The sequence below is a fragment of the Anopheles marshallii genome, chromosome 2, assembly GCF_943734725.1.
Source record: "Anopheles marshallii chromosome 2, idAnoMarsDA_429_01, whole genome shotgun sequence".
NCBI lineage: Eukaryota > Metazoa > Arthropoda > Insecta > Diptera > Culicidae > Anopheles > Anopheles marshallii.
The window spans coordinates 53,220,522-53,237,228 of record NC_071326.1 but is presented as its reverse complement, the minus strand read 5'-3'; the positions used below and the strand labels follow the sequence as shown (position 1 = coordinate 53,237,228).

Below are 16,707 nucleotides of genomic sequence, written 5' to 3'. Positions count from 1 at the left end.
TCAACGTATAAAACAACTTCACCCATCCAGGCTTCTCGTCATTTCAGTGAATAACTTTAGCTAAACAACACGTGTGCAAAGTTTTTTTTATTTCACACGGAAAGTTTGCAACGAAGCGATTTTTAAACATCTTACAATAAAGTTTGCAACGCGTTAGTGATACGAAGTGAATTCATACCTCGAATTGGAACACTTAACGAACAATACAAGCCAACATGTTATCAGCCCTTGGCGAACTCTTCGGTGATCATGAAGTGAACGATTTCATTGAATATAAAACACATGTTAGTGACAGCAAGTTTTGGTCCACGGAACTGGACCACGTACCGTTCCTTGATCGTAGCACGGTAGGCTCGTTGCTTGATCTGGAGGATTCTCCACCAACGTATGATGATTTCTACACATCCAAGTTTACAATGCCTTCTTCGATCCAGCCGACAGAATTGATCGGCTTCTCCAGCATTCCTTCGGCAACTGTTAACCAAGGTGAGTTTCTAGTCTATGGTTGACTAACCCGACCGTATGGTGTGAGATGTGTGAGATGAGAAAAAAATAACGCTATTCCCTGTGGTCAATTATTCGAGTAATTGATATAAATATCTTCCGACTATTTATCACCGAAGAAGGAAGCGGGGTATCGTACGCGAAGGCGAAACTAATGCTAGCGCCACAAGAACGCCACTTCCCTTTTGAATGAGCCTGTTGCACATTCAGGATATGAGATCATTTACGGCACCAATCTGCAGAAAAGGGATTCTTGCCCCTTCCGGTGAAGAATGGATTGGTATTAAGATTCTATCCTTTTATTCTTCGGAAGGCATGAAGGGGAGTGATGAAAAAATCAAGTTCAACGTTGCCTAAAATTATCCGTCCGAACCGAGCAGGCCATTCTCGAAGGGATACACCAGACATACTTGTGCAAAGAGCCGTTTTCCGGTGATGGTCAAATTTATCATCATCATTTCTCATCACTCTTCCGTCAGATGCTTACACGTTGGAGTGCTCCTGTTCGTTGCTATTTTTAAGTACCGTTGTTATCTGCACATTTATACACCCTTCATTACGAAGTGCTGTGAATTGTGGTTGCTTATGAAGTATTTCGTAAACGAGTGATATATATTTTCGATAGATTTTTATCATTCTCTATAATACACGCTCCACAAGGGCAATATGAGTTTCGTTACACTCATTTAATTGTTTTTTTCAATTGCTGCATGTTGATACTTTTGTCATAAGTTCTTATCTATTCTTCCATTCATAAATGAGATGCGATTAGTCAAAAACATTTAGCTGATTTTACATTATTTGCCTTAGTTTTCCATGTTAAGATTTTGGAGCTCCTGGTTCGTCTATTATTCATTTACTGAACGCCTTTTGCCATTTAACACACCCTTAAGCGCAGCTTCCCAAACTCCCAGAAATCTACCAACATACTTATTTCAGTCTTCGAAAACTCCTTTGGCAAAACATTTGGCTCCTCATAATGCCGAAATCCACGAACTTCTTCGCAACAGCACGTTCCGTTAGACTGTCGCTTATTCAACTTCTTGCCAACCAGATGTGGCAAATGGTGTGTTGGTGTATGAAATTTCCTATTCATACATATATAACATACATTTTTCCTTCATCCCTCACACTTGACCTCGACTTCCGAACTGCAACCTTTCGTGTGTTTACTGATTTCCGGAGCGGAAAATCTGCCGTTACGGCACCTTATGGTACCGTATCGAGCGCTATAGTTTGATAGGTTCTTCCACCAAAAGCGCTCAAACACATACACACAAACATCTGACATTCCGTGGGAGTCGGATTTGGTATTCCAGTGTGCATCCTGCACTGATCCCGCGTTGGTCATATGCCGTGCCATGTGGTATAAATCATACGGAAAAGGCTAAACAGAGAAAATCAAATGAATATAGGGTTACTTTACGAATGGAGCAAACTTCTGAACTCCCCCTTTAATTTCCTCCCTTCTGAATAGTACCGTACAATCAAGTTAGCAAAAGAAAGGACTGCAAGGGGTTTCTTATGATTTGCTTATGAGTTTGTTAAACGACTTCGATTCAGATATTCTATGAAACATTCATGTTTAAAGGAAATGCTTAGGCAGACTTATGTCGCAAAACCGACTTCCGTCCTAAAGATTTGTTGATATTGATTTTTCCTTCGATTTGATTTCTTCACACGATCATTATTTTAATATCTCATCATTACTATTTTCTTCTTTTTTTATAGATCACCAACCAATTGAAACAGCATGGTCTACAGCCACGAGGATGGATGTTTCACCGTCTCATTGCAAACAAACATTATCAACCAATGGAGATCTAATGAACTCAGGCAGCGTGAATGTTATCACTAGCTATGGTACAACAGCCAAACGATCCCGAACTGCATTTACTAGCTCTCAGTTAGTGGAACTGGAAAAGGAATTCCACTCCAACCGTTATCTGTGCCGACCCCGACGTATTGAACTAACACGGAAGCTGGCTTTGACGGAGCGGCAAATTAAAATTTGGTTCCAAAACCGGCGTATGAAACATAAGAAAGAAAGCTCCAATGTTAAAGACATAAATAAGCTGAAGAGCTCGTGTCATTGCACAGACGGGGAAAGCTCTCAGTCACCCAAAATGTCCTCGCCATCCTCGCCTCATAGCGTGCATGTTACAATGGATGAGGAACGCAATGGACACCAAAGCATCGTCAACCGGTTAATGGCTCATTCGACGTATGCACCTCGACCGACAAGCTACATAAATAACTCCGTTAATCTCTGCAACAATGATCAGAACGGAAATATGACACAGCCACCTAACTCATCTACGACAGCCAATCATCTTGAGTCATCGTACACTTCCTTCACAGCAAGTGCTAATGCGAATGAAATATTCAGCAATTCGATTTTGTGTGCCAACCAGCCCGGTCACTCCAATCTAATCCTATCGCCAAACAACGAGATTAACTCAGAGCAGAAAGAGTTTGAAAATTGCGCGATATTTCCCTCCATCATTCAGGCGCTTGATTCCAGCTTTCTTTCTCATCCACTGACGCCGAAAGCAGCGACATCGTTTGATGAATCACTCAAAGAACCTTCACAGATGCCTATAATATTAATACCATCGGTGTCCAACTCCTCTACCGATGATCTAACCAATGCCAATCCTTTGGTTGACAGTTCGTACCGTTCTCTGGATAGTTTTAATCAGCCTACCGTGCCTGCTTCCACCACATCTACGGATGGCGACATCATTGGTGTCAGTTCGCCATCTGTCACTATTCAGTGGGGCAATAAGAACCACCAAAAACAGCACCATAATCATCTTCTTCGTCCGGCTTCTGCAATCCAAGATACCAACAACAACAAAAGCAACAATTTTGGCTCTCCTTGCAACACTTTGCCTTTGGGCCATCAGCACCACACCGTACAGTTACAACACATTCCATCATCAATTAAACAACAACATACCATAGGAGGGGGAGTCAATGTTTCCCTGCACGCACCCACCGTAACAACGACTGGCACGACAAATTCCATGCTTTCTTTATCTAGCGATGGCGGCAACGTATTTCTAGATCTTTAGAGATTATAAAACCGCAGTTCCAATATCGCTCATGCTACGCTCATCAACTAACAATTGCTGTGAAACGGAAACTACGAACACAAGGCGACGCGGAAATGGAAACGTAATTAGAATTTAAGATACACCCAAATCACCACAACACCCAGCGATACAGTCCTTTGGCAAGATGCTTCCGAGATGTATTTCTCTATTAGGACACTGGAAATCTACAAATGCTAAGGGAGTTTTAGATTCTATCGCTCTGGAAAAATATAAAAACTCGAACTGGACCGGTTTCATCAGGATTAGGGTAATAGAAAACATAGGCTTAAGCAAATTATCACGAAGACAACAACTTATTATCCCTTTCCGAGTCCGAACTTGTTTTTGTAAGACTGGTAGAAATTGCTTGCAAAAATTCCCACCGCAGATAAGTTAATGTAAGAAAACAAAACACTTTGTTTTTCCGTATCATACTTCATTTTTGCCTTCAATTCTTCTCGGTGTGGTTGCAATTTTCAACCAACTTCGTTATCGCTTTAAATTTGTTTTGATTCCTCAAATAAATGTAACAAATTAATAATAAAAAAATTGAACACAAAAACTTTGCTTCAACTTCTCAACGCTTTTAAACCGAATTCATAGTATCAAAGAAGTAGCATCATTTATAGAATTCCAACAACAGCGTTTACGTTGGCCAACATAGGTTTTTTTTATGTTTTATTTGCAATAACATATATTAAATCGTTGATGATATGGCGGAAAACCGTCGTAGTAGAATATATAAATTATTTTACGTCGTTGACCTTACGTTACCGCCATACATCGTTCATATGTCACACCAGCTTCGTGATACAATCATGTGAAGTTGTTTTCTCACTCCTACTCACTCCACACAGCTTATGTTATATGCAGCGTTTTTTTTTACGAAATATACGTTTATTTCCTACCACAAACAAGTACGCTATTATGACAACCAGATAATAGCTTAAAAAAGTACTGTTTCCTGTTTTCCAAATTGTAAAGCTCTTTCGGGTTCATCTCGTTTTCCCTGTGTTAAATTCTTAAAAAGTCGAAACGGTTGATGATCAAATTCAAATGCTGCAGACAAATAACATTTGCTCGGCCGATTGGGGACCACAAGAGGTTGCCAGCAATTAGGCCATTTAACATTTTTTAACCTCGCCTCACTGCAAAATATCCTCTTCATCTAGTCCTCTTCAGGGTTGTTGTGCCCATAATCCGCTATGGAAGCCGTTGATTCTTCTTGTATTGTTTTATGAATTTCAGTATTTTGATCCACAAATCTGTTCCTTTTTTATTATTAATGTTCGATTAAACTTTGTTAAGCGTTTAGTAAGAAATTTCCATGTATTTGTTTACCTATTTACTTATTTATTTGGTGTTCTCTACTTTTTTATATGCTTCTAGTCATTATTAAAATGCATTTTTTCATTTTATTACTAATTCAAACGCTACATAATACTTGTTTGTTTTGGCACACCTTCTCTTACTAACTATTGTGAAATTATTACATTCAAACTGATTTTGAAATATTTTTTCTCAGACTAACCGATCTAATCCATTCATATAAACATTACGATTATTTATTTATCTTTCTTGAGCTAAGGATATGTTGATTTAGAACATTTTTTTAAAAAGTTATGAATCGATCTACAGGAAGTTGGCTAATATCCTTTAATTTGTTCATAGTACTTTTCGTTTTGGTTATGAATTCAACTTTATAACGAAAAAGAAAGCTATCTACCATCTGGCAAGGCGTAAAAACTACAATCTACTCTGTACACTTTCCCTCGAAAGAGTATGATTTCCCTTCAAGTTTTGTGGAAACTTTCACAAACTTTGTTCACATTGCCCCATTTGTCGCCAGCCTGATCACACCGTCCAGCATCTATAACAACAAAAAACGATAAAGAAGGAAACCAACAAAAACCCCACAATTTCCATCATAGCACGATTCATTGCGTGCACTTCAATGAAAGCCATCAAAATATCGAAATGGCAGTGGATTAACTCTACCTTCCTGTGCTACCTCAAACATCTACTAACACACACATAAAACGACAGCAACATTACGGACCTGGCCCGATCGAGCAAAACGCGAATGAGTGGTTGAGGGAGAGCGCGCCAACGAGACAGAAAACAAAATATAAAATTGCATGTGCTCTGTCATTAAGCATCATTACATTTTATAGCCTATAATTGGCATTCGGTTTCCATATTTGCTAGCCGAGTCTTTCATGTTCCTATTACCTTATCCATTCCTCTGGATACCGCGCGCTTCCATTCTCCAATCACCCATAATCGGTCAAGACATAGGAAAACACAATCCTTCTATAAGTTCTCCTTCATCTCTTTTCGCGCTCTTCGTTCCAACCGAAGATGAAATAACCAAAGCCTTCTAGGTGTGCCTGTTGTATGACTGACTAATCATATACTCAGGACTGGTGGTGGGTATGCTTGCTTTCAAGTTTGTGCGGCTATCATGGCCCTACTAGTTGTTTTCCGCCATGATCGTTGCTTGAAGGACAAATTAAATAACGAACCGAACTGAGGTGGATTGACACGTAATGGTGTTATTATTCCTGTGTAAAATATAGATTCCAGTTTTGTATTTCGTGCTGTCGTTTTCATTCTTCCCCACATTCGTTGCATACCTTCTAAGGCCAAACTCAACGAGTGGCGGTCAAGCCGGTCACCCGTAAGCCAATGGAGAAGCTCGGAAAAATTGAACCCAAACACGAAAAACCCTCAAAGAAAGAATGGAAATAATAACAGCTTACACGAAAACCAAACATTTTTTTAAAAAATGAATGTTTGGTTGCAGCCGAATTGTACTCGATTCCGACTAAACCCCTTCCGTTGTTTCATTTCTTCGGCAACCGAATGAAATGGCCCTTGAGTTATTATTTCCATGCAAGCACAGCATAATGTCAGTTTTCCCACTTTCGGGCAATAATGCTACCTTTCCCTGTACTAAATAATCCGCTATTCCCAAGTTCTTGCGTATTGCTATTAACAACATATTCTCTAATTACCAAAACTCCGCAGCGCACTGGAGGTTTTGTGGTTTCAAAAAGTACTGCTATGGCGTTCAACTCGTTGGGCACCGTTTGTATCTGTGTATCTTTGTAAAAGCTGTGTAGTATGTGTTAGTCTTCTGACCCAACAAAACCTTTTAACAATATGTTTCTCCGCACTGATCTTTACATAATCTGCATGCATCATCTTATCGTTTTTGTGCTGCATGTCTCATTAATTGTAACAAACAAATTAAACTTTAAAATAACCAGTTTAATTTGTTATTGTTTGATACAAGTACCACATCACTAGGTAGTGTTCAATTCGATCAATTCGATCCAGTTATGTTATGAAATCGTTATGTTAAGTTATGTTATCGAATTAATAGATCAAATTCTTATTGTCACCGTCCAAACATATTCGAAAATTGATATTTCTACGTTCATTCCGGAAATTAGATTAAATTTTACCAAAAGTGGTTTTTTTACCGGACCAATAGTATTTTCTGAAGTAATGAAATAAAACGAGGTTTTGAAAGTATTTGAGATTCGATAAATTAGGAATTGAAAATCACTTATAAAAGCTCACCAAGTGTCAAATTTGAAGAATAAAAACTATCGGTCAGGGTACAAGGTATTCATATAACATATACTAATAAACTTATTTGGGGCGGTTTAGTGGTGCATTTAGTAGAGGTGCCGGTCCTCGCACGACTTGTTTTCAATTCCATGTATGCGGGGTTTAACGACGGGTAAATAATGTCAAAGAGTGCCAAAAATGGTCGGCCCAGTTCTCTTTAAGGTTGTTGGTCTATGATGAAAAAGAAGAAGAATGTATTTAATAAACGAGAGTTCATATTGAAATTGATTTCCTTTAAAATGTTTCAGATGTTTCAGATGAAATGGTAGTAATTATGGGGCATTTGTAAGCCATCGACAATCCATCACCATCACAGATCAGCATAAAGAGACTGTTTTTTTAAAGTTTTCTTAAAATTGCAATATAATGTGAAGTGTGATGGTGTTTTCATGGGTTCTATTTCTAAGATGCTCCTGAACCTTAAACACTTCAAACGTCTATGATATTCAACTAACAACTATCCCCGTTCGTAGCTGATAAACATAACCTGATACTTCGAATGCAGTACAGATTATATTATAAAATTCAAATGGGTTGCTATATAGTTGTTATTTAGTATTAATTTAAACGATTATTATTATTGCTAAACCAATGTAGGGCTTCCATCAATCAGTAAGTAAAAAGTAAGTCAGTACCAAAACGTCTGCGCAATACGAGCATGATATGTAGGCATGGTCAATTCACTTAAATCAATCCTTCTTTTTGCCTACAGGCGTGTGAAAACATGCATACGAATCAACCACTTGGAAACGTTTACACATAATTTGATTTGCACATCAACAAATCAAAACGTTCTCAAACTGAACGACGAGTGTTCACGCATCGTACATCACAACCGGCAATATGTAGCACCATCAGCACGTCCTTCAATGGTACTAAAATTTCAACTATTACATGCGAATACGCACAGCTAGGGAGGAAGATTTAAATTTCTGTAATGCGGAAAACTGCTCCTTCTTGACTATTCTTTTAAAATTTTACCCTAATCCCCTCCGAATACCCGTCCGGCACCAGGTCCAGGTTCGATCCCTCCAGACCGAGGGGTTGCGGTGAATGATATCGTAACCCACCCTTCAATTATTTCGTGCGCTGCGGTGCGCTCTGTGCTTTCGCTGTATTGACTACCTTTCCGTCTGCCAGGCTGGCATATGCTGGGCCATGTTTACGCTCACTCAATGTACGTCGAGTCTTCTCCGGGTTTGTCCCTTTGTTTTTGTGTGTATTTTTTTTTTTTCATTCCGCTCACAGATACACCGCCGTGCTCTTCTACTTTTGCAGGCATCGGAAACCGGAAAGGAAATCGACCGCCCGAGCGACAGCCGTCGTCAGCGGCGAAGTACCAATTGCACCAACAAAAACAGCATCAACAAACTACGGCTACGTCGACAACGGCGATTACGTAGGAATGGAAGGTTGAAAAAAGAGGAAAAAAGGAAAAAGGGAATTCATGGCGGTCATCAATCTTCTTCTATCTTTGACTGACAGCTCTGGGTTGTAGCCACCACGTGTACGGTGTGAAGCGCGGTTAGTGATTCTATTTTCATTTGTTGTATGAAAGTTCTTTATTTATTAGTACGGCTCGTTTCGAAAAGTGAACTCTCCAGATACAACCCTGTCCGATGAAATGCCGTGGACTATCCGGCTTCACTACACTCGTGTGTTCAAAAATTTTCCCGTTCATTTTCTTCCTTCTCAACATGCACCCAACTGCACCAACAGGAACCAACACACAAAAACTCGACCGAAACGCAGGTTCTACACCATGCGAACTGACATCGCTACACCAAGTGTTATAAAAACGCTGGGAAATGTCGGAATCACACGAAGAACTGCGATGCTCGGCGTTCGTCATTTTCATCGCTTTTTTGCTCGTCTTCCCGCAACTGACCAATCTGACAACCAGATAGTAATTTCGCTAGCAAATCTGCTTCTCGGAGGGTTTGACCAAGAAGGTTATTTTCCTGCCAGCTATCAGTGACCTTTGTACGTACACCATTTGCCTGTTGGAATGTTGCGCTGATGGGTTGATGGTTGGTAACACTCGCTCAAAGCTGTTTTTGATCCTTAAGAGCACGAAGTGGATGTTTTTAAGGTAGAATTTTTAACAACAATAAACAAACTGTAAATAAAAGTTGTGAGAATGCCGGTGCAATTCTTCATCAGATTAGATCATCCGCTGAAGTACGGTACTAGTTTTATCATTTATCCGTCAGTTGGCGCATATAAAACATAAAAAATACTAATCTATATCATCAGTTTCCAAATACCACACGTCCATTCAAAAGATTCAGTTGAATATGTTTTGTGTATATACACAAAGACTAACTAAACGTGGAAAGTCACATTGAAAAAGGTAGAATTATTTCTTCAAATTTTCTCCATACTTTCAATTCTATTTTCAATTGAACTCTTTGTTACTAAATGACTTCTATTCATGCTACTCATGTACATGCTGCATGTAGGGCTGCTGCATATTCTTCCTCAAAACTTCTTCTCAGACTATCAGCATTAAGTAGACGAATTCTAGTATAGTTCCATCATTTTTTCATCAAAGATATCATCGTGCTTTTTCGGCTTCATTACGGTGCGCTACCAGAAGCGGAAACGATAGGATGTAGTACCAAAAATACTACAGCGCAGATGACACATACAAAAAAAATCAAATCGTGTACCTAAGTGGAACACACTCTGAACAGGCATGTATACGTTGCGTGTTACAACAACTTTAAGATGCCGTTGGAAAGAACGACAAGCGCTTTGTATACTACCACACGCACAAAAATCACCATCCATTTTCTTTGGTATACACTTTTTTCACCAGAATACCTTTTCCTATCTGCCTCCGGAAGCAGAGATTCTCATGTTCGTAATATCATCACTTTTACCCAACAAACTTATCTTTTTCACGTTTCGATTCACCATTCATCGTCAACATTGCTCCGCTAGGTGAATCGTTGTGTGATGGAAAAAACGCACCCCGACCCGTAACGAATGAAACCGAGAAACTTTCTGGGAAATGAAATACTACTGTGACCACTAAACACCGATAAATTTCAAACTACATAATTTTCAGGAAATTTAATTCCAGTCACATTATCTACTACGTCCGGTAGAGACCACAAATATTCCACTGATCGGAGCGGTCAGTTTCTTCTAACTTTTGTACCCGTTCAAGCCTGTGTATGTTGTACACCATAAATTGTAAAAAACCCGTACCCTTTTCCAGTGTTCCCGTCCACTGCGGGACCCAATCGTACAAGTATGACCATAATTCATGGCAGTAGTGGAAACACTTTGAACCATCTTTACGTCATAGGCAACATGTGTTCTTATGTCTTCCGTTCAAAAATTGGGATAAAAACCCTTCTCATTCCTACAAACCAACAGCTAAAAATTCACCGTTCCCACAATGATATGCGGGATGAGACGTACATACAGCCACTTTTCCGGAAACTCACACCTTTGCACCTCTATTACTGCATACTTTTCTTCCACGTGTTAGCCAAGGGTTATTTTTTGTACGACTTTTTAGACTGCCTTTATTTTTGGGATTAGTAAACGACCCACGGCTGAATGTATGAATTTGAACTTACCGTTCGATACGCTTTTGGGGTAAGGTGGCAATGAAAAGCTAGAATAGGGAGGTGTTGAAATTTTACTACGAATGAAAAAAAAATATCAAAACATTTTTATGGACACAGTCCACCGTAATTCAAAACATGTGGTTACTCGAGCGATGTTGCCTGCTGCCCGGTACCCTCACACACACGCCATGAAAACATAAAATCGCTCGTAATGTGAAAAATAAGGCATAGATTCATTTTCACTTTTCAGCCACTCGTTATTGCTCTTTTCAAACTGATAATGTTCCTCAGCATCATTCCATGAACTACGGTAGCTTTATTTTCTCTAACCTGTTACGCTGCCTTTTATGCAAAAAAGCATATTATCAGTTGTTATCCATAAAGCGCTAGCATTCATTTCTGTTTGATTTCATAGGCAATGTACGTTGCATATTGATCATTTTCAAATTGCCAATTATCACAACAATAAACAGATCATTAACCATTTTTTTAGTTTTTTTCTCGAAAGGATTTATTTACACATCCTTGAGATCCGATATATTGCGTTGTTGCGTGAGTTGGAAGCAAATTTTCTTGTACAAGTACCGTTTGTACAATACAAGTATACTTGTTTCAGTATCCTTATTTAGTAACTACTTTTTCCACAATTGTTGGTTAAGGTTGGAAATGATCATATTATCGTTGAGTTAATTTGCAGTGATAAATGAACGTTTATGTACTTTATCTTCATTGTAGTTTTACCTCACTCCTTCTGTTTTTTTTTTTTAACTTTTGTCAATCAATTGCTGGATACTATGTGCTGCGTATGGAAGAACGATCTGGATCGTTCTGGAAATAAATCCTGCCGTGTACCATTCGAACATATCACACAACTCGAACTCATTCAAGAAACATCTACATAACCATACATGCGTATGAAACGCTTCGTGGAACATAATTAGGAAATTTTTTAGCTAAAGTATTGCAGTAAATGTAGTAAAAGGATTGGGTTAAAAGCTGGACTGTCGGCAGTAATAAATTCACTGTACCTGAAGCAAAACCTGATTATTTCACTGTGTGGTACCATTAAGTCTTGTAATCCATTTATGATCAAACAATAACCAACTAAACAACGAAAACATATCGTTTTCTTTATTAACGGCACAACAAGCTAAAATGGTCTGCCATTTCTGGCTCTCTTTGACTTTATTTACCAGTGGCTTGATAGTCAGTTCTGCGCACGGGGGGTTCTTCTGGGTGGGTTTCTGGACCGTTCCTGTCCTGTGAAGCCCGGCGCTGCAACCGAATACACCACCCCAACAAATAACTAAATTCAAAACTAAAATTATGCTTTTGGGGTATTCAATTTTCTAAACGAACACGGCGCTAAATCTTAAAAGTGCTATTTTAATTTCATGAAAGTATAGTAGATTGCAGCGTCATTTCAAAGTTCATTCGCAATTCATAACCATCAAACCCTCAACGTCCTACTGTACATCGTACAATAATGAAATCTGAGCAGTTGTCTTTCTTTTATAAACGCACAACCGCAGACTTATCGACAGTCATCGCCGAAAACGAGAAACCATTCGTCATGTTGTTGTCATCGAGCCTGCATGCTCTTACTCAAGCCTAAAATTAATAGGTAATTCATTGAGTAAACACTGACAACAATCACTGCTCAAACCTTACGGCCAGGACAACAACAACGTGCATTCGGTGTGCTTGATCCCTTCCTTCTAAGACGCATTCACCGATTCTTTGGTGTCCAAGAGGCATAACACTTCTAGCTACGACTGTACTTTTTTTCAAATCTGTGATCCTATAATGATCTTACAGTCGGTCGACCTCCGGTATGAATGAAAGAGTTAAAATATCTATGCTTTGAGAATTGTATGAATGCCTTCAACAAAAAATAAAAATTCAACCCGTACCCAACTTCCGGTCGCCTTTTCATCATCTTGTGTGGTCAAATTCACTTGAAGGGCTTAGTTGATTAAAAATGAACCTATCCAACATAACCCTATGTAACCGATTTAAAAACGGGGGCACGATAAAATGTGGAAACGAAATCTAATCTCCATTCCCAAACAATGATTCTTGGCTGTCCTCGTAAATAAATAATCCATGCACGATAATCCTTCCCTTAAGCTAAATTCGGTGAGCTAAAAAAAACAACTTTCTCTAATTCCGCAGTAACAAAGTTATGCACATTTACCGTACAACACTCAGTGCGAATAGAACTCGAAACAATCGAAAACATCGTTTTCAATTAAATATCAATTTGTGATTTCAAACATATACCTTCGAGGATAAAATTTTAAAGTGTCGAAACAGTTTTTATTTTAAGCTAGGGGGTTTTCAATCGCACTTGATCCATTCCCTACCCACGTTAACATTCCATTTAATCCTAGCTCGCGTCTGATGGAAACGGTAAGCGCACACCAATAAAGACGTAAACGAAAAAAGGAGAGCATTGGCTTATCTTGCGGAAATTGATTCTGGGCAGCTAACGAGCGAGAAGCGTCACTCCACTTAATTTAAAAAGAATCTCAATTTGTCCCTAACTGATTTGCATTATGTGCTAGTACTCATTTTACCGGGAATTGGCAACCGATTAGGCCCATTGTTTTTCCTCAAAAAGCTTTCTGGGCTACCAGCAAAACAGTTCCGTCCTTTCATTGACGATTGGAATGAGTATGGATAGAATAAGCACCCGTAATACTTTGTATATCAGAATTCAATCAAAATATTCATTGCTTGCTTGAGTAAAAGTAAAATCTTGCAACACTTACGGATCAATCCATAATGAAAATTTAATTAAAAATCACTTTCCCTGCCTAAAATTATCTACTATGGCACGCATTGAAAAAAACAGCACAATTCATGCCATAATCTTTAGAACATTAGCGTCAAGATTTCAAACGCTCATTGCTCGGCAGCCAATTATTATTTATTTGTTATTTAAAAGTATATCCATATATATGTCACACTAAAAATGTCTATGATGTCCAGAAATTAGGTTTACGTATTTAATTGAATGGTATAATTGAACTTTCATGGTATCTAATCATGAGAATCTTTTGAATAAAGTGAAACTTTCATCGTTTTGTTGGAAAAGATATTCGATTTCTTAAGTTTAGTTTGCATTTTTTCCTTCCATAAAGAATGTTCAGACCGTATTGCTTAAATCTATTTGAACCTTAACCTAAGGTACAATACACATTAGTACACATTAGTTTGGAGACACTTCCACTTCCTTCTCCAAACAGTAAAAAGGCTCCTTATTTCGGATACACTGGACTGGCAGTTTTCTTTCGGTCATTAGTTAATCGGAAACTTTAGGCGAAAGGAACGAAAGGCTTTAGGAATCTTAAACAAGATGCTTTGAAGTTACGCACTGTGCTCCATTCAACTTCGACCTAAATGATGAAAAAATATCTTGCTATATTAAAATTTCATGAGCAGTGCCTTTTCGTTTTTTTGTGGGTTCCAAGATTGTTTAATAATTTTATACAAACATTTAATTATTTTACTAAAACCAAAAAAATAAATTGAGTAAGAGGACAAAATCATTCGCTTTATATCATAACTAATGTTAAAATTATTTATTTCCTGTGAAATTTCATGCGATTCAACATTTCAATTAGAACTCTTCTGTTAAAAAAAGAATTATGTTTAAAACATGAGTCATAGGCACCACATCAAATCTTCAACCCGTCCGTTTTCATGTGTGCACAAAAGCAAAGGGATACGATAATCATAGTATCATGTTGCGTAATTAAAACCTTTTTGTTTTCGCTTTCTTAGCAAAGAATCAACCACGCATAAGGCTTTTATCACTGGTGAGTAGTTTTGTAGTAAAATCAATATTTACTCAGATTCAGCGCCATCATTCAATCTTCATGTAGTGCTCGAGCTCGAGCCACATAGCCAGCAAGCTAAACACATATGCTCATGTCAAACAAGCAACTGCATTCGTGAAGCAAAACACTGACTTGTATGAATTTTAATCCGGGAAACGGGTTTTATTATGATCCTATTACATGGACATTTCCACATGATACCCCATTTACTTTTTTAGAATAAAGTTTGTTTTATCTTGTCACCTCTTACACTACCACTATTTTGTAATCTAAATATTTATTAATTATTGTAAAAATAATATTGACACTTTTCCATTGAACAGCAAAATAGTGACGGTTGAAAAAATCATAAAATATAGAATTTATTTGAAAGACTATTTTTTCTAGGCGTAGCTCCTCACTAGCTTATGTTGGCCTTGATTACATTTCTTTTTACCACAGCCATAGAGATGGCATTTGTTATCGGTCCCGCCGTGTGAGATTTCAACTACATCAACATCAAAAGACCTCGGGTTAAACTGTTTTCAAATGAAACAGTACTGTAGTGAATTAAGGGATGTACAGTACAGTCAAATAAATAAAAAAATACATTTTGAAAATAGAAAATAAACGAAACGAACACTAACCTGTAGCAGTGAAAAATAAACAGCAGTAAATTTTTGGCTCGTAAAGTAGAACAAATATTACTAACACTCTGTTAAAAATATATGCAACCAATTATTTACGTTTCATAACTACAGTGGAAATCGAGTCTACAAATCAATACACATCAGCCACTATTGTAGGTGGATAATTATAGTACGACACAGTACTATTAAAATTTTCCAAATGAAATGCTGCATAGGCCTATCAAGTGGACCTGTGTTTCGGAGGATCAAAATCACCGTTTGCAAAACGAAAAATCGTGGCTAAAGACTCCTATGCCAATCAACGACAGAATGTTCCTTAGATGGTATAGCTTTTTCATCATTTGCTTCTGTTTACATTTAGTGGATTTTTCATTTATGCTATTCGTTACATGTCTTCCAAGTATTTTCACTGCAAAGGTGTAAACAATATAAAAAAATCCTAGCAAATGTGGTTATGTGGCACACTTGTTACAAATGTTCTTCAAACCGCGCAATCGCAGTACATGCTTTGACAGCTCAGTACCTACCCACCTTTTCGTTGTACTAAAGATGCTACTTACTTATCAGCTTACTATCACAAATTTTCACAGCTTTTGAAGAAAATGATTGTATTGTTTTCTTAAGCTGGAACTTTTTTCTATTTTATGGTTTGTCGTATTGTTAAGAACAAATTTAACTAAATGTTTTTTTTATTGCTGTGACAAGTGATACATTTTACATATATCATGTCTGACTGACTGATATTCTCACCATTCTCGTATATTTGTTTCCTAAATTCGATTGTAAGTTGATGTATACTTAGACCGGTACATGGAGGAGTCTACATTACTAAGGTTCTACATAAATATGATTCGAATCTTGATCGAATTCTTGATCGTCAACGTTAAAAAATAATAAGTTGGAACATAGCAAAACAAATTACCTATATTCAAATCTATAGCAATATTTTATTTGCTTCTTATGCGACAGGATTGAGCCAAAATCCCGTCTGGGCCATTCCCACGTAGAAAAAAAATCCAACAACATTCTGTTGATCATGGAAATAGATCGTCTGATAGGAAGAGGTCAAATATACAACATAGTTCATAAGAATTTAGTGTAACCCAAATTCATTGTTTGTGTAACTAGCATTAACTGCTATCTAGTTAAGCTGTTTAATACGATATTGCTATAAATGACACTCCATCTCACAACGTCAAATGAATGATTGACGCACAACAACTATTCGTTACAGGTTTATACGTTATTCGTTTATGATATTTCAGATTACAATACTGTTCCAAAAAACGTAACGCAATGGGAATGCACGCGAATGCGCATAGCAGGGAATCTAAACCCTTGCGCATAAATTTATATTTCTATTTTCTGTTTTAAACAAATTATGTTCACCCTTACAGATATTTTTAAA

The 16,707-nt window shown here is 37.8% G+C and overlaps 1 protein-coding gene across 1 annotated transcript; it reads left to right on the top strand.

The window, feature by feature from the left end:
* The first annotated feature begins 215 nt into the window (after nucleotides 1-215).
* LOC128707825 (homeobox protein 10-like) lies at nucleotides 216-3,581 on the top strand. Its single transcript, XM_053802783.1, has 2 exons — nucleotides 216-486; nucleotides 2,236-3,581. The coding sequence occupies exons 1-2, from the start codon at nucleotides 216-218 to the stop codon at nucleotides 3,579-3,581; spliced, it is 1,617 nt and encodes a 538-aa protein (XP_053658758.1).
* The last annotated feature ends 13,126 nt before the right edge of the window (nucleotides 3,582-16,707 follow it).

Coding starts and splice junctions, on each gene's coding strand:
- LOC128707825 (XM_053802783.1), top strand. CDS start 216: ATGTTATCAGCCCTTGGCGAACTCTTCGGTGATCATGAAGTGAACGAT. Junction 487..2,235: donor TTCGGCAACTGTTAACCAAG/GTGAGTTTCTAG, acceptor CTTTTTTTATAG/ATCACCAACCAATTGAAACA.